Source organism: Trachemys scripta, chromosome 10 (assembly GCF_013100865.1).
Source record: "Trachemys scripta elegans isolate TJP31775 chromosome 10, CAS_Tse_1.0, whole genome shotgun sequence".
Lineage (NCBI taxonomy): Eukaryota > Metazoa > Chordata > Testudines > Emydidae > Trachemys > Trachemys scripta.
In genome coordinates, this window is record NC_048307.1 from 35,837,167 (window position 1) to 35,863,920 (window position 26,754).

Here is a 26,754-nt window from a genome sequence, read left to right on the forward strand (position 1 = left end):
CAGAACTGAGTTCTGAGCTAGTGGAGAAATCTTTTGTCACCTTCCATAAAAAGAATTAGCTATCAGAAGTGCCCAGGTTGAAAGGCAGGTGGAAATTGGGAGGTTAAGGTGGAGCTCTGTCTTTAGCATGCCTGCTTAGTGAAATGGTCTAACAGGATGGGATCAGAAGTAACCTATGTACTGCATTACCCAGGCCGTTCAGGATACAGTGAGGCTGGAATCGGACTTCCCCGGTGTCTGTTGGCTGCATCACATTGATTCTGCTCAGTTATTCTAGCTACTCATGATCTTTGGAGCAGGCAACCAGCAGCTCTTATACATATGGCTTGACACTGTATGACCCCTCCAGAGTAGCAGCCCTGTCCCTGGCCTGACCTACCTAGCACCTCCAGGGGCACTTGGCCTTGAGCATCCAGCAGCACTGCATACTGTTCTGCCAGCCTTGGGGAGATCCAGGATGCCTCGGAGACAGAGAAAGGCACGACAGTCTTGCCATACGGGTCCAGCGTCAGCCTGAGCAGCGCAGAATCTCTTGGCCCGGGGAAGGTCTTGGCAACAACCAGAGCAAGGGCTGTAAAAATCAGAGGCACCAGGAACTGCGCTGCCACCATCTTCCAGTTGCGCCAGCTGTACACTGCCCTCTTCATGAACATGGCATAGAACTGCTGGCAGCATAGGTAGAACTGAGATGGGAGAGAGGGGAGGGGAGGTTTTAATTTGACACCAGCAGACAGCCCAGCAGGACAAGCATGCTAAAACCCATCCCTGCTGGGCCCTTCCTGACCCAGACCATGCTAACTGGACTAACATCAGAGTTCCCACTAACAATGCTGGCTTCCAGCAAAGCCTGTAAGGAAATTATGGAGGGTTAACAACTTGACTTCTGATGGCAAGGTCAACAATCTGCAACTAATGAACAGGCCACTGTCAGCTTGAGATCCGATCTGTTTTCAGAAGAGTAGCTCCAGACCCCTGCCCCCAAGGCTCCAGCCAGTTTTTGTGGTTTTACAACCACCTTGTCTTACTTTTTTCTCTCCTTCCCTGTGGCTTAGTGAAATACACACAGAGAGCAGTAAGAGAATGTGGACACACACAGGCTGCATACAGGGTGCTGCTGCAGCTACACAAAGCAAGAGAAAGATTGTGTCCACTAATCTCCTTCAGTGCTAGGCACAGGCATGCTACTTGGGACAACGGCAGGGAAAATATTAGATAATTTGCATCTCTTTCAATTGAAAGTGACCCTTTAAACATAACATTTGCAGTGCTGTTGTAGCCGTATTGGGGGGCCCAAGAGAGCTCGTCCCTTCTACCCAACAGCAGCTGGTCCAATAACAGACATTGTCTCTCCTCTAGATCTAATGTACTTTTAAAAGGGTTGCAGTGGCTATTCCCTCATTTAATGCACAAAATCCATCTAGCAGAGGAAAGATGCCAGAGAGAGGAAATCCGCCTTTAGAGTGCTGGAAATATTCAGTGTTAAACACTGAGAAGGGTAAGATCAGGACATCTCAAAAGGAGACAGGAATTCTTGAACTTCCCAATTAAAGGCTTAAGAGGCACACGATCCAGTGACTTTGCTATGGAGGAATTCTGCCTCTTCTCCTATACACCTCAACCCTGGCACAGCAACTAGTGCCAGTCAGAGAGGTTTCAGAAAGAGAGCGACCAAGACACAGCTCAGATTGCAATTCTGGGCATTTGAAATCAGATGCAGTGGGAATCAGAGTCAGAGGAGGGGACTAGAATCAGGACTCCTGGGTTTTAATTCCTGACTCGGCCACTGACTCACTGTGTAACCTTGGGCAAGTCACTTCACTGCTCTGTGCCTCAGTTTCCCCACATGTAAAACAGGGATCCGATACTGACCTGCCTCACAGCTACACGGGTGAAACCAGCCAATCACTGTGCTCTCAAATGAACTCACACAGAAAAATGATAAAAGACAAAAACTCTCCATTACCCATGGGAGAACACTTCACAAAGCAATCGCTCCACATCTGGCCTCTCAGTCCTCATCCTCCAAGAAAACCCACACCACACCTTTGACAGACATACCTGGGAGCTTAAATTCATAACTTTGCTAGATACTAAAAATCATGGGCTCAATAGAGACACTGGTTGTATGTCTCATTACAACAACCTGTAACCCACTAACCCTGCTTTGCCTTATGACTGCAGTATTTGTTAAATGCCCACTTCATCTTGAATGGTCTCCTGCAACATGTGTTAACTCCTTACTACGCTTAACAACCTGTTCCTCCTTGCGTTTAGCGGTGACACAGATTACCTTTCCCAGACCTGAAGAGGAGCCCGGTGTAGCTGGAAAGCACATCTCTTTCACCAACAGAAGTTGGTCCAATAAAAGATATTACCTGCCCAACCTTGTGTCTTTGTCTCAATACGACAGTTCCCTCCAGACCCCAACCAAGCCGGTGGAGACACTCTCTAGCCTTCCCTATGCCCTGACATTCCCGACGGAGCACTCACCCCCGTGTTCAATTTGATACTGGAGCAATCCTCCGTGATCAAAGCCCCACTATCATCAGTCATGTCAGTCATTCCACTCAGGCTGCTGGAGTCATCCATGGCCCAGTCGTTGGACCGCCTCTCGTGCTGGTACTGCAGGGCAGGGAGTTGGATGGCTTGGATATCCATGCTGGAGTCCACTAGCTTGCCAACCCTGAAATACAAGGAAAAGCAGCCAACGGAAGTCACGCAGGGGACTGAATTTCATGCTGCTACATTAAAACAAAGGAGACTCATGGGTCAGTGCTAACAACTTGCACTACAGATTGGCCTGGGCCCACACAACACACAACCATGCAGGGTTCTAAACGGACAAGCTGAACTCCAGTCCACATGCCCTTTACCAGCCTAGGTTCATTCAGATTTTTGCCTGATCAACTCATCCCCCCACATAGTCCTCTCTCAGCTATTCATTCCCAGTTCAGCCGTGAGGAGGAGGGTTCGTGGAAAGGCTTTATACTGTGGAAATGTTGGTCCAGGAGCTTTCAGGGCTCCAGGGGGCTCTTGCGAACGCTGCTTGGATTTTTTTTTTTTTTTTTTTAAATTTAAGAAGACAGAAGGCGGCTTTGGCCAATCACGTGTTGACTCAAGTGGCATTTCCAGAGAGCCTCCCAATCCAACTTCACAGTGCCCTAAACAGCAGCTTCACTCAGGTTTACCACCAGTGACACCTACAGTTGAAGTGGAAGAGGTCTGTGCTATGGATCTGAGGGCTGGGGGAGTTCAAACACTGTTGATGACTCATACAGAGGTGAAAAATGTATAAAATTGAGTGCAAGGATGCTGGAGTAATTGCCAGAATGACTGGCGATCAGCCGAGTCCCTTCTGGACTTCTGTGACTGACTATGAACGACAGGAGTTAGGGCTACATTAAATCTCAGTGATCAGTCGTGTAAGAGACGTATGAACTCCAGGAGGGTTCAGTTGTTTCCTTAGAGGAGCCTAGAGTGCCCTTGTTCTCAGTACAGGTTTTACATGTCCACCTCCCACAAGCTATTCTGATCTCAGAGCCCCGCTGCAAGGCTCAGATCTGGAAATCTTTCCTGAGAGGATAAGGAAGGGGATTGGGTTCACTCATCAGGTCACTGCACTGAAACGGATATTGCTGACAGGGGCTCGTATTCGGAGACACCACCTTTAGTGAGTGGGGGTGCAAGCCTTCCCTGCTGGCTATCCGAATGGCTCATCACGTGATACCCACCTGAGGAAGACCTCCTCCATAGTGGTGACAGAGGCACCATAGCTAGCAATCCCCAGCTCCTCCCGTTTCTGCTCCAGCTCCGTGAACAGCGCCTCAAACCTGCCAGGACAGGGATGGAGTTAGAAGCTACCTTCTGGCCCTTGCTAGAAGCTGGCTCTCCAGGTTCCCTGTGCAGAGGCCAGGCAATAGCCAGCCACACTCGTCCATTAGGATGCCAGGCAGACAGCTCCCTCTGTGTGGCTTGACATCAGACAAACAATTAATGGACCAGCAGAGGGTGACGGGAAGCAAGATGGAGTAGAACAGCAGTTCACCAGCAGGTGTCGCCCTAGACACCCAGCGTTGGGATTTCAGGTAGACAGGGTTGTATGGGAATCAAGTCAGCTAAGGGCAAAGAGACCGTCCAGAGACTGGCCAAGCACTGGCATGAGCCAAGGAGCCTGGGTTCCATTGTGCAGCTCCTGTATTAAGTTATGCTTTGGCTCCGGAGCAGCTTTTCAGCTCAGTCTTTACCTGCCTGCCTTGCAATGGAAGCTCTGGGTGGTTTGCCAAGCGCACAGTCATCTCATTGCAGCTTCACTAAGCCCCTGTGGAAACGCTAATCAGCAGCATTAACTATTAGTTTTAACAGTTTATATCCCTGTAGTGCCCATGGCGACTTGCCCTACTGTGCGACGACATGGTCCCTGCCCCGAGGAGCTTACGATCCAAGCAGCCCTCCAGTGACAGATCCCCGCTGCCCGTTAGCGACAGCACGCCTGGGAACAGCAGGGATCTCACCCCAACAGTAGGAGCACTCTGGTGCCTGTACCAGACTGCTCTAGACCTGCCTAAACGGAGGCCGAAGGCTCCTGCACTGAGCACAGAGCTACGCAGTGAAGCTGCTTCCTCAGTCTCTCCTCTGTGCAATCGAGGAGCGACCTGTATGCCCCACGTCAGGCAGTCTGGTCTGTCTTCTCTAGATACAATAGCTGGGGTGTACCAGAGACCTTCCATCCTAGGAACACCATTGGCCAATCCAGAGAGAAGCCCTGTTTGGCACTTGGGAATGCTGTGGCAGAGCAACTGAGGAACTTGTCCAGGGTCCCAAAGGGGGGAGTCATCAGCATTATAACTCAGGTCTTCTGGGTCAAAATCCTGCACTTTAACCACTAGGCAACTCTGCTCTTTTAAGCAGCCCTTCGCTCAATAGCTTTGCTTTTGCTACTGACTGTTTGCCCAGTTAGTCTGGATTTCTGTCCATGTTAGGTATCTCTCTGGTGCCCACCACCATAGTGTGTGGGGGACTCATGGTCTTTAATGTATCTATCCTCAGAACCCCTGGGAAGGCAGGGCAGAGCTATTGTCCCCATTATACAGATAAGTACTGCGGCCCAGCCAGGCTAAGGGACTTGCCCAAGGTCACATAGGAAGCCTGGGGCAGAGCAAAGATTTGGACCCAGGCTCCCATGTTGTAGGCTAGGGCCCTAACCACTGGCCCATCTTTCCTCCTACACCTTGCTGGATAACTGAGCAGTGGAGCATCGTTTAGGTCTCTAATGGCTGGCAGGCCTTGTGTGTGGCAGTACTGCCAAAAACCTGGGCACTGCAGCTTGGCACCGGATTCGGCGCACCGCCATGTAAACAGCAGTGAAGGCAGCTATGACAATTGTCAAGAGCAGCTGTTACCTGTGTGTGCTCTCTGTGGGCAGAATGAACGACAGCTCGGCCCCGGCATTGCTCTCCAGGCTGGCATTGGGCACGTACTGACAAATGAGGCGGGAGATGTCTCCGAGGTTACAGTACGGCTCCTTCACCATCACCATGTGGTAGCCGGCACCTGGAGGAGACCAGGTACAGAAGGGCACCAGTCACAAAGAAAATTTCTTCCATGGCATACCTAGCCTCTCACTGCTGGGGAGAAAACAGGGCCCGGCCTAATGTCACATTACATGGACCTCTACAACCTAATGCCAGGTGGCACCTCGACAGGACCTGAAGGAAGTCTCACCTGCCCTCCTCAGCTGGGAGCTGGTGGACGTGACCCCAGGGACTAGCAGATAGTGTTGATCTAGAGGGGAACCCTCAGGGATCCCAGCACCAGAAGGCGTGAAAAACCCTCACGGTGCCTGCAGTCTCTCTAAGAACATACAAGCATAAGAATGGCCAGACTGGGTCAGACCAATGGGCCATCTAGCTCAGATTCTTCTGACAGTGGTCAGTGCCCGGTGCTTCAGAGGGAATGAACAGAGCAGGGCAATTATCGAGTGATCCATCCCGTCGTCCAGTCCCAGTTTCTGGCACTCAGAGACGTGTGGCGCATAAGTCGTGTCCCTGACCATCTTGGCTAATAACCACCAATGGATCTATCTTGCATGATCTTACCTATGATGAGGAATATGGGCAGATGACATCTCAAAGAGAGAGAATGGCAACAGGCAGGGTGAGTGAGTGAACAGGAATACAAAACGACCAGGGGTTTCCTTGTTAGCCCCACCACCCCTTCACCCATGGATTCTCTCCCTCCCCAAGGTGCCTGACAGCAGTGCTCCAGGGGTGGACGTAGCCTCGTGAGCCCATGGGTGCTCTACACTACACAGCCGAGGGGGCACCTATCACCTGCAGTAGCACCCCTGCCTCCAGCCCAGTGCTGCAACCCTAAACCTGGCCTGACGAGGACAGGAGGCGGACTGGAGAGAGAGCCCACCCTGCACTCACCCTGCTGGGGTGGGTCCTATCCCACGGCGCTGGGCCAGCTCTCTCCCTCAGTCCCCCCTCTGTCAAGATGATGGGGCAGCTGGACCAAATCTGAGCGAGTAGTGCTGTGACCTGGCACATGGGGTCGCAGTGCCACTCAGGTTCGGGCTGGGATCCCGTCTGTCACGATGGAGGGGCAGGCAGCTGTGCCAAACCTGTCACGTGGAGGGGAAGCTGGGCCAAACCTGAGCTAGGGGCCCTGTGCAAGTGCACACTGGTTGATCCAGGCCTGATTCCTATGGGTGCGGTGGCATCCATGGACCCTGGCTAAAGCCACCCCCACAATGTTCCCCTCCCCAGCAGAAAGGCCCTGCAGCATCCCCATGAGGCCTGGAACTCTCTTTTCCTCTGGGCAGATGGACCGAGGGAGAAGGTGACCTCTCCATACCATATTTGTGCTTGAGGAAGAGCGAGGACCCACAACACTGCAGCTCGCCCTGGGCCATGATGGCGATGCGGTCTCCAAGCAGATCTGCCTCATCCATGAAGTGGGTGGTCAGCAGGATGGTACGGCTGCTCCTCTGGTGCTGGAGGAGGTCCCAGGTGGCCCTGCGGGAGGCTGGGTCCATTCCTGACGTCGGCTCATCCAGCATCACCACCTGCGCACCAGAGAAGGTCGTCTGTTAGATGGGCCCAAGACAGACCTGGCACTGTGCAGGGGCCTGAGCTGAACACAGCCCTGGCCTGGCAGCTCCGCAAAGACACGGGGAGGGGGAACAGATAGTTACAACGGGGTCACAGCAGCAACAAGTGGGAAATCAGGGATGGAATCAGCTCAGCATTTTAAATGTCTGTACACAACTGCAGGGCATATGAGGAGCAAACAGGAAGAACTGGCAATATTAGCATATGAGCTAAATTCTGACAATTGGCAGCAGAGACGTGGTGGGATAAGTCTCATGACTGGACTATTGGTAAAGAGGGGTGTAGCTCATTCAGGAAGGACAGGCAGGGTAAAAAGGGAGGAGGTTTGCATTATACACCAAGAACATGGACACTTGTTCTGAGGTCCAGGAGGTGAGAGGAAGATCATTTGAAAGTCTCTGAGTAAAGAATAACAAGGGTAAAAAATAGCGGTGACGTCATGGTAAAGGTCTACTATAGAGCACCAAATCAGGAAGAGGAAGTGGATGAGGCATTCCTAGGACAAATAACAGAACTATCCAAAGCCCAAGAGCTGGTAGTAATGTGGGATTGGAACTACCCGGACATCTGTTGGGAAAATAACGAGGTAAAAGACAAACTTTTCAGTAAGTACTTGGAGGGTATTGGGGACAAGTTGTTTCTCAATGTGGAGGAAAGAACCAGGCAGACAGCCAGTTTAGACTTGATTCTGAGCAACAGGGAGGAACCGGTAGTGAATCTGAAGGTGGAAGATGATTTGGGTGAAAGTGATTCACAATTCTAAGGAAAGGAAAGAGTGAAACAGCAGCATAAGGACAATGGACTTCCAAAAGCCAACTTTAACAAACTCTGGGAACTGGTAGGTCAGGTCCCATGGGAAGAAAATCTAAGGGATAAAGGAGTTCAGGACAGCTGGCAGTTTCTCATGGAGACAACTGCAAACTATCTGGATGCAAGGAGGCAAAATAGGAAGAGGCCAATATGGCTGCGTCAGAAGCTCTTTAATGATCTAAATATCAAAAAGGAATCCTACAGAAAGTGGAAAGATGACGACTTGCTAAGGAGGAGTATGAAAGAACAGCACAAGCACATATGGATAAAATCAGAACAGTTAGCCACAAAATGAGTTACACCTAGCAAGGGACATAAAAGGCATTAAATACATGATCAGCAGGAAAAAGAGGAAGGAAAAAGTGTAGGACCTCTACATAGTAGAGAAGGAAAGCTAATAACTGATGACATCAAGAAGGCCGAGGTGTTTAATGCCTGCTTTGCTGCAGTCTTCACTAAAAAGGTTAATGATGACCAGATACTCAACATAATTAATATTAACAACAAGGGAGAAGGAATGCAGGCCAAAATAGGGAAAGAACAGGTTAAGGAATCTTTAGTTAAGTTAGATGTATTCACGTCAGCACAGTCTGATGAAATTCATCCTTAGGGCACTTATGGAACTAGTTGAAGCAATCTCGGAGCCATTAGCAATTATCTTTGGGAATACATGGACAACAGATGAAGTCCCAGAGGATGGGAGAAGGGCAAACATAGTACCTGTAGTTAAAACAGGGGACAAAGGGGACCTGAGGAATACACACCAGTCAGCCGTACTTCAATCCCTGGAAAGATACTGGAACATATTACTCAACAATCAATTTGTATCAGAGGGGTAGCCGTGTTAGTCTGAATCTGTAAAAAGCAACAGAGGGTCCTGTGGCACCTTTGAGACTAACAGAAGTACTGGGAGCATAAGCTTTCGTGGGTAAGAACCTCACTTCTTCAGATGCAAGTCAATTTGTAAGCACCTAGAGGATAACGGAGTTGTAAGGAATAGCCAACATGGAGTTGTTAAGAACAAATCATGCCAAACCAACCTAATTGCCTTCTTAGACAGGGTTACTGGCCTAGTGGAAGGGGGAAGCAGTAGATGTGATAGATCTTCACTTTTAGTTAGGTTTTTGACCCAGTCCCACATGACAGTCTCATAAGCAAACTAGGGAAACGTGGTCTAGATGAAATTACTATAAGGTGGGTGCACAACTGGTTGAAAGACCGTACTCAAAGAGTAGTTTATCAATGGTACATTGTCAAAATGGGAGGACATATCTAATGGGGTCATGTAGGAGTCAGTCCTGGGTTGGGTACTATTCAATAGTCTCACTAATGACTTGGATAATGGAGTGGAGAGGATGCTTATAAAATTTGCAGATGACACCAAGCTAGGAGGGGTTGCAAGCACTTTGGAGGACAGGATTGGAATTTGAGACGACCTTGACAAATTGGAGAATTGGTCTGAAATCAAGAAGATGAAATTAAATAAAGACAAGTGCAGATTATTGCACTTAGAAAGGAAAAATCAAATGCCCAGCTACAAAGTGGGGAATAGGCAGTAAGGAAAGGATCTAGGAGTTATAGAGAATCACAAGCTGAATATAAATCAACAATGTGATGCAGGTGTGAAAAAGGTTAATAGCAGTCTGGGATGTATTAACAGGAATGTTGCATGTAAGACACGGGAGGTAACTGTCCCACTCTACTCAGCATTGGTGAGGCCTCAGCTGGAGTCCTGTGTCCTGTTCTGGGCACCACACTTTAGGAAAGATTGGGACAAATTGGAGAATCCACAGGAGAACAACAGAATTAAAAAAGGTTTAGAAAATCTGTCCTAAGAGGAAAGGTTAAAACCTGGGCATGTTTAGTCTTGAGAAAAGACGACTAAGGGGGGACCTAAAAACAGTCTTCAAATGTGTTAAGGGCTTTTACCAAGAGGACTGTGATCAATTGTTCTCCTGTCCACTCAAGGTAGGACCAGTAATGGGCTTAGTCTGTAGCCTGGGAGCTTTAGGTTAGACATTAGGGAAAACTTTCTAGCTACAAGGGCAGGTGGGCTCTGGAACAGGATTACACGGGAGGTTGTGGAATCCCCGTCATTGGAGGTTTTAAGAACCAGTAGGACAAACACCTGCCAGGGATGGTCTAGGAGGTTTGTGTGGCCCTTCCTCAGTGCAGGGGGCTGGAATTCATGATTACTTAAGGTCCCGTCCATCCCGACATGTCCATGATTCTGTGGCCTGCAGGGATCTGCAAGGCCTGGGCTGAACGCATCCCCGAGCTAGCAGCTCTGAACAGACACGGCACAGCGCAGAGGGATGCCCCCAGCCTGGGCTGAACATAGCTCTGCACAAGTCTGTAATGGGCACAGTGGAGGGACCAACTGCCACACACTCGTCTACCCCACCAGTCTAGACGCTGTCGGTACCAACCTTGGCGCTAGTCCAGAAAAGGCAGCCTGGCCTCCTGCCTTCCATTCTGGGGGCACCGGACCCTCTCCCCACCCCAACACCTGCCGTTCTAACAAACCCTCCTGACTCATGAGGGGAGGGGCAGCCTTCGGCAAGCTCAGCACCCATCCTGCTCCAGGCCAGGTGCAGGCGGCAGCAGCAGTTTGCCACAGCCCTGTCCCCAGAGAGCCCTCTGCTATAGCCACTGAATGACACAGCCTCCTTGTGCCCCTGAGATCACCAGTGCACCTCCTGGTGGCGGAGCGGGAAGGGCTCGGGACCAGCCACTCTGCCAGGGAGCTCCCTCACTAGCACTCCAGCTGCTGGGCTCCACAGGGCCACTTGAGCAAAGGGAGCCACTTGCCTTGGAGTCCCCGATGAGCGCGATGCCGATGGACAGCTTGCGTTTCATGCCCCCGGACAGCGCCTTCGACAGAGAGCAGCGCTTCTCCTCCAGGTTCAGCAGCCTCACAATGCGGTCAATCTCCTCCGGGCACTTCAGCGAGGGGTAGCCCTTCAGCTGGCAGACAAGGTGAAGTAAGGGTTAACGGTTAAGAAAGCAAACCCAGCAGGGAGGAACCTGACACAAGCAGCCAGGAAAGCTCCTATGCAAGGGGCCTTGTTCACTCAGCTCCTGGGTGTAAGGACATGCTCCATGCTCCCTTTCTACCCACACTTCTGCATTAATCAGGAATGCAAAGTCAGGAGAAGGGGAAGAAGTTAATTGCTCATCTCCTGCCACAGAGTGAATCCTTTCCTGCAGGACTCCCCAGATCAGACCCTTCCTGTCTCCTAGGAGAGGCCATGCTGCTCTGGCACAGCCAGTCCCAGCTGCTGCCCCAATGCAACAGCCTTAATGGGATTCCTAGGTGCTAAATCCCAGCCGGGTTTGCAGAGACCCAGCCAAGAGGGACGCCCTGAGCTGAGCTATTGGTGTCTTTGCTTAGCTTGGCTGAACCAGAAGCTTATGACTAAGGCCGAAGACAGGAGAAAAAGGGGGAGGGGGTGGTTCTGCTTGAACTGCACTACTTGCAACTCTCCTTCCAGCCACCCAATCTCCAGCCCAGTCACCCCCCGCCCCCAGTGGGCTGGGAAATCGGACAGCAAGATGTCTCAGTGGGAGAGCATCCTTAGAGCCGCACCGCCACTCAAGGGGCTCCGCTGCTCTCTCAGACCCTCCAGAGCTGCAGCGCTACATGGGAAAAGGCCCCCAAATGCAAATGAGCACGTGCGGGAAGCCCTGTTCCCCTTCAGAACTTAATGAGGACCATCGTCTGCCCTGGATGGCTGAGCTCAGCTCATCCTGCCCCATTGCCACAGAGCTACAAGGAGGGAAGGAAATTTGGACTCAACAGAATAGTCGGCAGGCACCCAAGAGTAGTTAGATGCTATGCACCCATCCACGGCCTCTCATATTGATGACCAAGGAAGCAAACTTCCCAATCACTCTCTCATACACTCTATACAATTTCACAGGCCATAGGCTTGTCCACCTGCTGAGTTGCAGCAGCATAACTTGGTGTCATTATAATGTGGTGCGCACCCCAGTTTAAACCCGACTCGTTTTGGATTAGCTGAAATGGATCAGCTACAGGTTTAAGATAAACTGGATGGAATAAGCTATTCAAACTAAAGACAGTGCTTCTGCAGGGTTTGCACCTGTTCAACCAAACCAGCTGCAAGCTGGCACATAGATAGCCCCAATACGGATAGAAAATTAAAGGATAAACATTATTTTCTATTATTCAGATGAAAAGTATAAACATCAGTGTTTAGTGCAGGGGGCACACGCAGGAGTAACATGGCACTACATTACTAACTGCTGTGCCCAGCCCAGAGCTACAGGCCACCATTGTGCTACTGAGATACCAACACTTCTGCAGGCACAGCCGGGCCACCGGCCTCTTCCCTCCCAGGATGCCGCACGCCCTCCACTCACCCCAGAGTAGAAGTACAGGTGCTCCGTCACTGTCATGTTGTCAAACAGAACGTCGTGCTGGGGACACAGACCCAGACTCCTTCGGATCAGAACCATGTCCCGGGAGATCTCGTAGCCGCTGATGTAAGCCTGGCCACTCGTGGGAGGATACAGACCTAGGAGGTGACAATAACCACATGTAGGTAAGAGCAATGAGGTGCCAGGGCCCTGTCTCCTTCCAGCCTGCACTGAAGCCCTCAGCTCCCAAGCCCTGTGGGTTTCCCACACCTCTCGCCCTAGGCTAACTAACCTTCACTTTAGCCACTGTGCTTCGAAGAACTGAATGGGGCTCCCCTTAAAGTCACTCTGTACCATCCCTTAATTAGCTTCTTCCCTCTATCCTGATAGAGCTGATTTCACAGAGCTCCCAGAATGGCCTGAGCAGGGAGAGAGACAGATGGGTGGGGATGTGAACCAGTGTCTGCCATGCAGCAGTGCACAGCACCTGCCATTACACCACTGGCCCCCACCTCCTGAAATCCCCTTCAAAGCCAAAGGAAGTCTCAGTCCTGGCTTGGCTGCATAGCCTTGTTCAGCCAGCAAAGCGCTCTGCTGCAGGGAGAGGGAAAACTCACTGCAGGGGCCAGGAATTCACGCCTCCCTTTGCACAACTGGCAGGGGTTGTGCTGTCCTCTGATACATCAGCCACTGGCTGCTAAAGGAGGCAGAATACCAGACTGGCTAAATCAATGGTCTGATCTGGCCTGGCAAGTCCTATGCCCCACACACTGCTGAGAGCCACATGAAGGGTGGGCCAACCCGGGGAATTCAGCCATCAAGCAAGAGAGCCTGGCTGAGATTCCCACATTTCATCTTCTGGTCCTTGGGCCAGCAGAGGCAGCGTGCTAGGCCCCATGAGGAGGAGGAAGGGGCCACGTGTCACCCCACAGCTCCCTGAATTGTCAAGAACCCTTCATTTCCAGATAGCCATTTGCTGTGTAATAGCAATGGTCTATCGTTCTGTGGCATTCACCAAAGCGTCGCACAGGAAAACGAGGAGGTGTGTGGAAGCCGGGTGTGCAAAGGAACGGGCCAGGACAACGTACAATAGCTCACCTATTTGTAATAGGACAGACACTGGAGAAGTGCATAGAACAACTTTTAGACTTCAAAACAGGCTTTTGATAGCGCTTAGCAGCAAGGGGCATGGTGAGTTAGGAGAACGTATAGCACCCCAGAGAAACTGATCAAGCTGAGAGAAAAAATCTACAGCAAGTTGCCGAGTGCGGTGAGAGTTGACAAGAAGCTGATGGAGTGGTTCAGGATGACCATAGGAATGAGAGAAGGGTGCAAGCTAATCGGCAGGTTTGTTCCACTCGGTACTGGAAGCAGTACAGGCTGTAGCCCTGAGAGAAGTCACGTTATATGGGAGGACCGAGAATAATGCAGAGACAATATTGCTCCCCTCCCCCACCAGCATTGACCAAGGAAGATTTACAAACAATAGCCGACAAGGCCACCTGGGAAAGTAGAAAATTTGAACGTAAGATCAGCATGAAGAAGACAAAAAAATATGGCAATTGGAAGACAGGAGGAAAAGGTAAAGCTCAAAGTCAGAGACAAAGAACTAGAACACGTGGGAAATCTTGTGTGCCTTGGAGGACTAGGAGTGGAGAATGGGAATTGTTACAATGACACAAAAAGACTTGGACTAATGGCGACTGCATTTCTGGAAGGCTAAAGACATTTTGATGAACACTACTGTGTGGATTGGAATGCTGGAGGCTGAAGAAAGCTGACGAACAAGATTTTGACTGCAGAAATGAACTGGCTGAGGGAATGCTGAGAGCTTTGAGGCTGCAGAAAATTAAAAATGTAGTGATAAGAAAGTGTAGAGGTCAAGAAATAACACTGTTACAGAGGGTTCAAGAAAGACAACTGCGATGGTTCAGAGTTGTGACAGATGGACTTGGAACGGATACCGCGTAGGGTGATACATATCAGAGCATAAAGGACTCCGAACAGAGGGAGACTGAGGATGCATTGGACAGACACAGTGAAGAATGGCACAGAACAAAAAGGTTTAAAGATGAATGAAGCCGGTACGAGGTAGAAAGCAGTGAAAAGATTTCATTCTGCTGGTGGATGGGAACCAAAGAAGAAGAGTCGATTGTGCTGCAGCAGTCACAGGATGCTGCTTTGGGGATGGATCAGACACCAGGAGAGAGTCCAGGCACCTCAGCAGACGGTTATGGCTTCAGATGCTCCAAAGCAAGATACAACCCTGCACCAGGAAACGTGCTGTCACCTGGGCACTCTCAGCCATAACCCCCGTGCTGCAGTGCGCCTGCCCCTGGATGGCCTGGGGGCTGTACCTGTGAGCATGGACAGGGTGGTTGTCTTCCCGGCACCGTTGTGTCCCAGAAGGACAGTGATCTGCCCCTCATACATGTTCAGGGTCAAGTCCCTTACTGCCTCCTTGGTCTTGCTCCCCACTTTGAACACCTACAGAAGCAGAGAGAAAAGATGAGTATTAGAAGGAAACACACATTCATCTTGCCCATCTATTGCACCCTTCATCCCACAGCACGTACAAGAGACCACCTCCTGATGCAGCCACCTCACATCTTAGAAGACCACCCCCTAAGTGTATCTAAGCAGAGCAATTTCAAATCTACAACATTATGCAGCCAGTGTATGCAGATCCCTCGAGTGGCTATGTTAAAATGTTGGGTTTCTCCATATGCATGGACAGATTGTTTTATCCCACTGCAAAAATGCTACCACCCATGGTGTGAGCCTTGGCTACTGTTTAACAATGCCCAGCAATACTCTACTCAGGAAGACGGCAGCCTATTGAAATGGGAGCTATGGTTAGGAAGTTTTTAAAATACAAGCGAGGGCATTTCAGACCCCTGGGGAAGGATGGGTGTGCCCCAAATTCCCCAAGCCCGTGTCACGGCCACCAGCCTGTAGGCAGATGTCTTTTCAGCATCCATCAATGCTATGCCATCAGCTACAGGGATCTGGTGTAGATCAACACTTCCTGTCCCTCCTCAGCATGCGTAGCCAGACAATCAGCAAGAGCCTGGGAATCCAACCTGGTCCATTGTTTAAAAGCCAAAGCCTGTGTAATGAGGGGGTTTACACAACAGCTTGTGTGTCACGCACAGAGCTGGACGATGGGTGATCCAGGCCAAACACACAGTTCAAAGTTCTGCACAGACAGTACAGAACGGGGTGCGGTCCCTACGGTGGTGGTGGTTTACCAGTAGGTGATTGCAGAAGGGGAGGAAAGGAGGGAGCTAGCTCGGTATTTGTTAATTGATGCATCAGGCATAGAGGCAGAAAGATGTCAGGAGAGGGCAAAAGGAAGAACTACTCAATGCAACCAGAATGCATGCCCAGTGGGAGCCCAGTGCCCATAGCTAGCATGGCAGTAGCCCATCCCCATAGCAGCACAGGACCCACTGAATGCCAGGAGGGGTTTTTTGCACACACGGCTGCTGGAGCTACACCCCAGCCTTCAAACTCTTTTTTGACAGAGGAGTTGTATGCAGCCCTGTGCTCTGGTGCCACTGCTCCAGGTAGGGGAAGGGAATGGGTCTGAAGCACCAGGAGCCCCGCTGATGTCTTCTAGGGACTCCGAAGTGAGGACTTCGGTCTCCAGAGAATTGTAACAAACCCTTTAGTCATTTCCTGCAATCCCCAGGGCTCATGAAAGTGACAGACTCCAAACTGTTAGCCCTGGTCTACACTTAAAATGTAGATCGACCTAGGTATATCACTCAGGGGTGTGAATTAAGTGCTGTAGTTAAACCAAACTAACTCCCAATCTAGCTGCAGCCAGGGAGGTGGATTACCGACACTGAGGGAAAACCCCTTCCATCGGTGCAGGATGCGTCTACACTACAGTAGAGGGGGAGGGATAGCTCAGTGGTTTGAGTATTGGCCTGCTAAACCCAGGGTTGTGAGTTCAATCCTTGAGGGGGCCACTTAGGGATCTGGGGCAAAATCAGTACTTGGTCCTGCTAGTGAAGGCAGGGCGCTGGACTGGATGATCTTTCAAGGTCCCTTCCTGTTCTAGGAGATAGGATATCTCCATTAATTTACAGTGCTACAGCAGCATAGCTACAGCACTTTCACCTGTAGTGTAGACATGCCCCCAGAGGCTGTTGTGGGGGAGAAGGGAGGGAAAGAGCCGAGTCACCCCACCCTTAGCATTGCTACTAGCTATTCCTGTCGGAAATTGCATGACCCATGCCAGTACGGATCTATCTGGAGCCAGACTCTTCCTGCCAGGGAGATCTTTATGCTTGTTCCAAAGACCTGCAATGTGTTGCTGTCAGATTGTCCCTGCTTGCTGGGCAGGGACTGGTCTGGGGGACTTTACCTTGGAGAGGTGCTTTATTTTGATCCCTGACACCAGATCGGCAGGCTCTTCCTCAATGTACTGGCTTTTCAGGGCCTTCTCCGGGTCCTCCTCTTCCTCCTTCTCTTTCCCCAGGACGGTTCTGGGAGACCCGCACCAGTATGAGGGCTAAGTGGAAAGATATAGAGAGAGTGAAAGTTGCCCAGCTGCCGTGTACAGCAACCTTCCCTCCCGCCAACCAGCATAACCAAGACGGGATTCGTTCTGCCCCAGCTCACGCCAATACATCCCATACATGGAGCTGTACAGAGCAAAGAGAGACACGTCATACAGAGATGCCCATTAGACACAACTCAGACAGGCTTTAGAAATACTCCTCCTTTCAAATCAGCACTTTGCAGGATCCGGCTAGGAATGGAGCATCTCCAACACAACAGAAGCCCTGGGCCATGAAATCCGCCCTCTCCCCACCCCAAAGGGGAGCCCCCTGATTTTCTCAAGACTCCCAGAGGAGCCTCTGACTCTATTGACAGCTGTTTCCGAAAGAAAAGGCATTAGGAGAATTAATTCACTCCTCCACTGATGCCTTCTAGCTTCCAAGAAGGCAGTTTTAGTGCACCTGTAATCAAAAGTAGAGCTTTGACAGGTAGAGCAGCCACTGGCTGAAAGTTCTTGCCCTTACGTGCTGGTCCTTCTGCTTCTAGCCAGAAATCCCACATTGACGCTAATATTAGCACATATCACCACCACATAGGCAGTCATTCTTATAGCGGTCATCGTCATGGAGACTATAGCAACACAAGGACCCCAGGCACCACTCCCCTAGCATATTGGCCAAGGAATGTACCAAGTGGGATACCAGCTCCCCAACACAGGGGGTTGTGCCAATGAGAGTGTGTGTGGGGGGATAATCGGGGCTGCTCAGAGGGTTGTCACCTACTCTTCAATCGCCCACTGCCCCTCATCCTCCTGCCCACGCAACAATTTCAAATGCACTAAGTGAAAGGAGCCATGAACTTCCACTATTCAGAGGCTGCAATCACTCTAGTCACTGCGGGAGCCAGGCTCTCAGGAGCGAGAGGGCCACTCAGGGTCTTAGCTGGAGGGAGAGGCCTGAATTCACTCCCGTATTTGGCTCTCCTGCCTCCTACAGCAATCCTCTGCTTGCCACACGAGTGAGCCTGACCCATTCCATGCTGTAGGGGAAAGTGTCAAAAGTCATCGCACCAGGTTACTATTTCCTGATCCAAAGGGTCTTGGCACTCCCTGTGCTTTCCAGCAGTCCGCAGCACAACCTGCCAAGCAGAGAGCTGGCTCATGAGCCCCACACAGGTATCCTAGAGGAACGCGCTCTGCTCTATGTGCTCCCACTTGCCCTACAGAGCCAGGCACTGAAATGAAAGCATGCTGGGATGTGGATTTGGGGGCAAAAGAAAACACCACCATGTGATCACCCACGCCCGGTGGCCCTGTACAACCTGCTCTTGTATGGAGCCTGCCAGGTTTCAAACGCTAAGATCTTGTCACTCAAATGGCTGCTCTCTGAGTCTTAATGTAGGTGTTTGGGGTGTGGTGACATGACTCGCAGCATCACATGTGCCAATAAACCCCAGCCCAAAGATCTAAAGCCAAGACATGGAAAGCGCATTTCACTCTCAGCGCAAGGCTCCTCAGATATAAGACAGCACAGGGCTTTAGTTATCAAGTATGGGGCACAGATGCTGAGACTAAGCCCAGAAGAGACCATTGCAATCATTTTAGTCTGACCTCCTACATAACAGGACAGAGAATTCCTATTTAAGACCCATTATAATAAACACTCTGGGTGTGAGAGCAGAATCCCTGCGTTTCATCTTAGACATTGCCAGCGACAGAGTGCACAGCAGTGGTGCTCACCGTCAAGAAGAAGTACCACGGCTGCGGCACGCCATACTCCCCTGGGAAGACGGCCTCCACGTACCAGGCCACCAGGCCATAGAGGACAGAGTCCAACAGCAGCATCCCCAGCACCTGTGCAAAGGTGAAGTTATCATCCACGCTGACTGGCTTCATGAGATCCTGCCACTGAACGCCGGTCCCTGAAAGCACACAAGATAGCGTTTGCGTCTGCCAATGTGCAGCCACAGTATGTAACACTTTGTAACTCCTCACCCACAGGCTGGGAGAATATATACAGCAGTGCACGTTCTCTGGGACTGTGAAATAAAGGATCACAGTACAAATTCGTTGCTAGCACACTGTGTGCGCATGTGTGGGAGGGGGATAGAAAACACATCTGAAAGCAAGACACGATAAATATGTTTAGCGCATGCCTGTAACTTATTGTGTGATTTAATTTACAAAGATCTGCAAAAATGTGTTGGCTAAACACCTATGCTACTGCATGACCTTGTTCTCAGCAGCTTTGTTCTATTCACGCCTCCCCCCCCCAAGTATGGTTTCAAAAACTCCACCTGCACTAGGAATCAAATCATTGCTAAAAATGTTGTTCCAGTACAGGACCCCGAGCTGGCAAAGAAAATATTCAGTGCTCGTATAGCTCAGTCCACCCAGCTTCAGTGCCGTGTCCATACTTAAGACATGTACCATTTGGTCCTCCTAACACACTTGTAAAACCCCCTGTATCCCCTTAGGAGTGCTTTGAACAGTGTCCCTGCCACATACCACTTAGATTAGTTAACCTTCACGTCAGTCTGCACCATTTCCCATCTGAGCTCCCACACGGCCTCCACCACTGTAGTGTCTGAGCACCTCTCATACATCAGAAATTATAGCCCATGGCACCCTTGCCAGGTACGAATGTACAATCAATCCCCATTTCACAGATGGGGAACCGAGGCACAGACAGGTTAAGTGACAGGAGCTGAACTCAGATCTCCTGATTCCCAAATAGGGCCCTTGATCACAAACCATCCACCCTCTTTTGCACTTTCTGACACTGTATCAAGGAGAGAGATGTGTGTCTTCTCCCCTAAAAATACTACCCATGTCTCAATCTCCCGCTTAGTTTAATCAATTCGCAACGTCCTTCTTGGAAAAAGAGACAGACTGCTCATTGACATGGAAATTAGCGAGGGAAAGATGATCTGGATTCAATTAATGTCAGAAATTACATTCCTCAGAGTAGTATTAACTTTGTAATTAACAAAAGCAAAACCACCGAAGAATCCTAGCTTTGCCAGCCAGATCCAATTTGGAGATGAGGTGCTTCCAACAAACTGAGGGCAGCTCCTCCAGAGAGATATAAAGTTATCCAGAACCTCGAAGCGGGTAAGTGTGTGCATTGACAGATCCCCTCCTTTGGATTAGCTGTCCAAGGACTGACTCCTGCTCTCACTTATGCCAATGACAAGACTCCTTCAATGGTACAGGATCAGTATCAAGTCTCAAGGTTCAAAAAAGGAGGCCAGATAAGAGCCTGATTTTTCAGACTGGCATCAAAGTGCTTAACATCCCCAATCCTGGAACTCTAGAGCTCAGTGTGAGTCTCCAGGCTGACTTCCCGTGCTTGGCTTCCCCATCTGGGCCTGCATATTACAACAGCAGGGAGAGAGAGAAAAATCACTCACCTTTTCCTTCAAACATGCCTATCAGCTGTGCCCCCATGGCCATGGCAACATTGGAGATGAGGCAGGACGACAGTTTCTGACTGTGGGACATCAGATCGTAGCGAGGCGAGATAAAGAAGTAGGGGATGTAGGAGAAAAAGTAAAGGAAACCCCCAGCGGCAGCTGCCACGTTTGCTGCAAGTGCAGAGAAGAGGGGGAAAAAAAGAAAAGAAATTTCCAACAATGTGGTGACAAAACACAAATGGATACAGACATTGCAAACTTCTCTAGAACTTCCATCCAAGGAGATCTAAGTACTTGGCAAAGGCAGGTGTTATCTCCATGATGCCGATGGGGAAACAGGCGCAGAGCGATTGAATGATTGGCCCAGGCCACACAGTAGGTCAATGGCCGAGCTGGGACTAGAGGAGAGTCTCCCAACCTCCCTGCACTAACTATCGGACTGCACCATGTCATTTCAAGCCCCAGAACGCTCCAAGCAGTGCAGTGAAGAGTTCAGCAGGTTCAGTGAGGTCTTAATGCATACACTGGCCCATTTTGGAAAGGTCTGGTATATAAACTTCCCATTCACCACAGCTTTTAATAATAATGCTGAATGGGGATGTGTATTGACAGCCATTACTGGGCATCAAACCAGACAGCCCCCAAGTGACTGCACACCCCACGCACAGCCTACTAGTAATGGGAACATGCTTTGGAGCCTTTCCCAGCATCCTACCATACAGAGTGCGGCAGCCAAGGACACCTGCAGCCTCCCAAACTGAAGCCACTGCTCAGCGCACATCTGCAGAGGAGAGCAGGCTTGGTTTTGTAAGTCACACCAGGATGACGGAAAAGACCAAACCCTTCCTCCACCAGATGAGTCCTGCCCTTATCAGGTGGTAAGAGTGTCAGCAATTCAACATACAGCCCTTTCCCATTAGAAAGAGGGATGTTTACAAGCCACGATGCTGACCCCGTAGGAAAGAGCTTCCCCTACTACTGTGTTTCAGAACAAACTGCTCCCTGAGTCTCCTGTGGAAAATTGCTGGAGGGGCTGATGGAATATTTGCCTGCATTCCTCACCCAGCACAAAAATCCAGAGCAACAACTTCTCTAGCCTGGCTAGAGGTCACCCTCCCCCTTGGATTGTCCCCTGTACAACAGGAATAAGAGCCATTAGGAGACCAAACAATGGACAAGTGAGACCAGCAGGTATTTCCATTGCAGTTATTGACATGGAGGAATGCACCTGCTCTGCTGGGTTTGCAGCACACTGCTCATCCCTCTGTCCCCAGCGCACTCAATGCCCAGTGCCAAATGGACAACTGGGCAAAGGTCCCACAACAATCAAACCTTCAGGTGGCTCCGCTGGTAGAGCATCAAACTCTAGATATGAGGGTGCAGGCATCACAACTCTCCTCTGGCTTCTTGTCTGCGTTCAAAGTATGGGCCACGACAGTCCTACACAAATACAGCTTGCTGCCCTCTGAAGCTGGAGGCACTAGGTTGGAGGCGGGATTTCATTCCTTTGGTCACTAGCTGGGGGCCATCCAAGTTCCATTCGGAAGGATACCAGGAAGAAGCCAGGAATTCTAGTCAAATCCCCTGCCCACTCACACGCAACCAACAGCCGTTCACTGGGGAAGAGGGGCATGTCACCCCTTGTTTCCCCATGAAGCGCCCACAGAGCAAGGGGCATTCAGAGGAGCTAGCCCAACACTGTGATATTTAGCCCCATAGAACAATCAGAGCTCATGAGTGCTGTCAAAACTACTCCAGTCCCTGCCCCTTCCACCACGTGGTGAAGAGAAACTGAGGAAGATGGAGCTGTGGGGTTCTGTATTTATTGGCTCTCAGTGGCTCCTATAGCAAATCTGCTCTGTTCGTAAGTAACAAGTTGGCTCTGCAAGGTCCAAAGGATCTGAGAGTCAAGCTGGGCTCTTTCCTTCTCACACATCCCCACTGGTAATAAAAGTTCTGCAGGACAAAACCCCTTAGTAACACCTGTGCAGCTCCCCCTGTCTTCCAAAGTTTAACTGATTGCCACTTGGTATATCATTCTGTTGATCACTCTCAAGGCAGATCAGACTCTAGGTGACTCTCCCAGAGTTGGGCTGGCTCTGCCAGGCTAATGGGAAGATCTTAGTAAAGTCGGCAGGTAGGATCCACACGGGAAGAGGATACGGTGCCATTTCTATATGGGTGTCCATGTTCCACAGCCAAAGCACCCTCTCTGACAAACAGCATGAAAGGTTAACAGGATGGGCTCACCTCTGGAGAAGAAGGTGCTGACCATGAAGCTGAAGGAGATGGAGGAGATGGAGAAGACGGCCAGGAAGGTGAACACCAGGGTTGGGTCACTGTTGGTGAGTACCGCCCCCTGCTGGCTTACCTACAAACAAAATCCAGGCCATGAGTACTGTTACCCATGCGGACACAGCACCTAGCCTGGGAACGGAGACTTGCGATCCTCATGGTGCACATGGCGGCACAGAATGGGCTCGGTGGTCAAAAGAGATAAAGAAACTGTGTTAAAGATACCCAAGAGCTTTCTACCCTACAGTCTGTACCACTGCACTGAGTGTTATGGGCGGTGATTATCCCAGTGTAGACCAGGCTCTAACGAAGAGTGGCCTTTATGCCCCTGACACTCCAAGGACTCCTGTAGGCTGACCACTGGAATGGCCAGACTGGATCAGACCTGTCATCCCGCCAGTCCAGCACCCTGTTTCTGACTGGCCAGCACCAGCTGCTCCAGCGGAAGGCACAGGAAACCCTTCAGCATCAGTTCTGGGATAGCCTGCCCATGAGGGAAGTTTCCTCTCATTGGTTAAGGCTGCATGCAACCTGAAGCAGGAGGGTTCCGATCCCTTCAAAAACCTGGGTGATTTAATCCTTTAATAACCAGATGTTCCTGTTAACCGTATGAACATTCCATCCCTTTCTGAATCCTGCTAAGCTCTTGGCCTCAATGATGCCTGTGGAACTTCTTGCCACAAGGTTGTGTGAAAAGCAAGCTATGATGTCTGCAGAGGGGGATTCAAACACTTACAAAACTGAGTGCAGCAAAGGCCCAGCCTGAAGTAGCAAAGTGAACTTCCACGTTGAGAAGAGGCAGGCACCCCCCGACCCCCAATATTGACTTCGAAGTCTTACCCCCTAGCTGCCACTTTCCCCCTGGTTTGGGATAGTGAAGAGAAAAGCTGTCTGGATCGAAGGAGTGGAGAGTGGTGGGGAAATATAATTCAGCAGCATCTTTGAGTCTAAGGGCCTAGGACACCCCCTCCCCCTGCAATCTAAAGCCACCTGCAGATGCCTGTCCACGCGAGAAAGCCACCAGCTCCCCCACCGCCATCCCCAGCGTGGTTAGAATCATAGAATATCAGAGTTGGAAGGGACCCCAAGAGGTCATCTAGTCCAACCCCCTGCTCAAAGCAGGACCAATTCCCAGCTAAATCATCCCAGCCAGGGCTTTGTCAAGCCGGGCCTTAAAAACCTCCAAGGAAGGAGACTCCACCACCTCCCTAGGTAACGCATTCCAGTGTTTCACCACCCTCCTAGTGAAATAGTTTTTCCTGATATCCAACCTGGACCTCCCCCACTGCAACTTGAGACCACTGCTCCTTGTTCTGTCATCTGCCACCACTGAGAACAGCTGAGCTCCATCCTCTTTGGAACCCCCCTTCAGGTAGTTGAAGGCTGCTATCAAATCCCCCCTCATTCTTCTCTTCTGGAGACTAAACAATCCCAGTTCCCTCAGCCTCTCCTCATAAGTCATGTGCTCCAGACCCCTAATCATTTTTGTTGCCCTCTGCTGGACTCTTTCCAATTTTTCCACATCCTTCTTGTAGTGTGGGGCCCAAAACTGGACACAGTACTCCAGATGAGGCCTCACCAATGTCGAATAAAGGGGAACGATCACGTTCCTCGATCTGCTGGCAATGCCCCTACTTATACAGCCCAAAATGCCGTTAGCCTTCTTGGCAACAAGAGCACACTGTTGACTCATATCCAGCTTCTCGTCCACTGTGACCCCTAGGTCCTTTTCAGCAGAACTGCTACCTAGCCATTCGGTCCCTAGTCTGTAGCAGTGCATGGGATTCTTCTGTCCTAAGTGCAGGACTCTGCACTTGTCCTTGTTGAATCTCATCAGGTTTTTTTTGGCCCAATCCTCTAATTTGTCTAGGTCCCTCTGTATCTGATCCCTACCTTCCAGGGTATCTACCACCCCTCCCAGTTTAGTGTCAACTGCAAACTTGCTGAGAGTGCAGTCCACACCATCCTCCAGATCATTAATAAAGATATTAAACAAAACCGGCCCCAGGACTGACCCTTGGGGCACTCCGCTTGAAACCGGCTGCCAACTAGACATGGAGCCATTGATCACTACCCGTTGAGCCCGACGATCTAGCCAGCTTTCTATCCACCTTACAGTCCATTCATCCAGCCCAAACTTCTTTAACTTGGTGGCAAGAATACTGTGGGAGACCGTATCAAAAGCTTTGCTAAAGTCAAGGAATAACACATCCACTGCTTTCCCCTCATCCACAGAGCCAGTTATCTCATCATAGAAGGCAATTAGGTTAGTCAGGCACGACTTCCCCTTCGTGAATCCATGCTGACTGTTCCTGATCACTTTCCTCTCCTCTAAATGTTTCATAATTGATTCCTTGAGGACCTGCTCCATGATTTTTCCAGGGACTGAGGTGAGGCTGACTGGCCTGTAGTTCCCCGGATCCTCCTTCTTCCCTTTTTTAAAGATGGGCACTACATTAGCCTTTTTCCAGTCATCTGGGACCTCCCCCGATCGCCATGAGTTTTCAAAAATAATGGCTAATGGCTCTGCAATCTCACCCGCCAACTCCTTTAGCACCCTCGGATGCAGCGCATCCGGCCCCATGGACTTGTGCACGTCCAGTTTTTCTAAATAGTCCTGAACCACTTCTTTCTCCACAGAGGGTTGGTCACCTTCTCCCCATGCTGTACTGCCCAGTGCAGCAATCTGGGAGCTGACCTTGTGCGTGAAGACAGAGGCAAAAAAAATCATTGAGTACATTAGCTTTTTCCACATCCTCTGTCACTAGGTTGCCTCCCTCATTCAGTAAGGGGCCCACACTTTCCTTGATTTTCTTCTTGTTGCTAACATACCTGAAGAAACCCTTCTTGTTACTCTTAACATCTCTTGCTAACTGCAACTCCAAGTGTGATTTGGCCTTCCTGATTTCACTCCTGCATTATCTGGTTCTGACGTATACCTTGGAAGCCTGAGCCAGGACACTCACCTTGACACAAAAGAGCACCGTGACGAAGAATATGGACACCAGGAGGAAGAGGAAGAACATGAGGAACCAGGCGCTCCAATGCAGCCAGTTACTGAGGCCCATCATGCGCATATATTCCTGTGGGAGGCCAACACAAGCTGCATATTATCCTGTGCCGTGGCAGCCAGCCGCTGGCAGGCTAACAGCTGCCTGCCAAGAGCACCCTGATCGGATTTTCCATTGTGGGACAGAAAGAGGCAGCTGATGAGAACCAGGCACCATGTGCTAGAACTGGGCACCATGTGGGAAAGCACAGTGCAGCTATCACCCATGCGCAGTTCTATTTTAAATCCTAGCCTGTCTCTGAACAACCGCCAGTGTCTCTGGATGACATGGGGGTCATGCTGGGGTGGCATGAAGAGGAGCATTGGGTGGAGACCCAAATCCATTTTCACAGAGGATAAAGGCCAGAAGGGACCATTACAATTATCTGGTCTGACCTCCTGCATAACCCAGGAAAAATCTCACCGACCAAAGAGGAACTGAACCCAGGACCCTCAGATTAACAATCTGATGCTCTAATGACTGAGTTACCTGAGCTCATGGTTGCCTAGACACCAGTCTCTTGATATGAAACAATGCATTGTGCCCCGACGCTTAAAGAAAACCCCCCACCCCAACAAACCTCCCTATGCACCCGAGCCACCAGAACCCACAACAGTTTCCATCCCCCCCAGAGCCACACTTTAGGCATCAGACTCAGACCCAAGACAGCGACCCGCCTGCCACTGCCAGCAGATCTAAGAGTATCGCCAAGCAGACAAAGCTGCATGGCAAGGCGGCAGAGCTGAATTCCTGCAGCAGGATCAGCTACCTTCCTCCCTGGAATTCACTAACCCTCCACAAACCCACTTTCCTGCCCTCTGCTTGCCTAGCAAAAGTGGGATTTTGTTTACAACTCTGCATCTGGCATGGGTAAGCAAAGCAGTTAATGCAGAGTTATCTGTGCCTGTGCTTAGAGACCGAGCCCATATTGAGCACAGGCTTTTTATTCCTTCCAAGGAGATTGCACTACATGAAGCTAAGCAAGGCTCTTGCCATTATTTGTTTTTCTTCCAAGGCTATTTTTTGACATGCTCCTTTTGCATAGGGTTTTCCACCCATTCCCTTGCATCCCTATCCCTTTCCTCTCCCTTTTTCCACATGACTCCAGCCCAGCATAATTTCCCCTTACATTCTTCTCACAGCTGGCTACCAGGGGCACAGACACAAGCAGCCTCCTC

General features: G+C 50.4%; 1 protein-coding gene across 6 annotated transcripts in view; it reads right to left on the reverse strand.

The window, feature by feature from the left end:
- The window catches only part of ABCA3 (ATP binding cassette subfamily A member 3), an 85,884-nt gene that overhangs the window by 20,780 nt on the left and 38,350 nt on the right, over positions 1-26,754 (reverse strand). For all 6 annotated transcript variants that reach the window (XM_034783245.1, XM_034783244.1, XM_034783241.1 and 3 more), the window contains 13 exons: positions 25,493-25,609; positions 22,482-22,602; positions 20,229-20,402; positions 18,556-18,737; positions 16,681-16,827; positions 14,663-14,792; positions 12,309-12,463; positions 10,734-10,889; positions 6,856-7,066; positions 5,400-5,550; positions 3,732-3,830; positions 2,491-2,683; positions 380-683 (listed from right to left, as the gene is read on the reverse strand). In XM_034783245.1, coding sequence (XP_034639136.1) covers positions 380-683; positions 2,491-2,683; positions 3,732-3,830; positions 5,400-5,550; positions 6,856-7,066; positions 10,734-10,889; positions 12,309-12,463; positions 14,663-14,792; positions 16,681-16,827; positions 18,556-18,737; positions 20,229-20,402; positions 22,482-22,602; positions 25,493-25,609 — 2,140 coding nt within the window. The remainder of the gene's footprint in view (positions 1-379; positions 684-2,490; positions 2,684-3,731; positions 3,831-5,399; positions 5,551-6,855; positions 7,067-10,733; positions 10,890-12,308; positions 12,464-14,662; positions 14,793-16,680; positions 16,828-18,555; positions 18,738-20,228; positions 20,403-22,481; positions 22,603-25,492; positions 25,610-26,754) is intronic.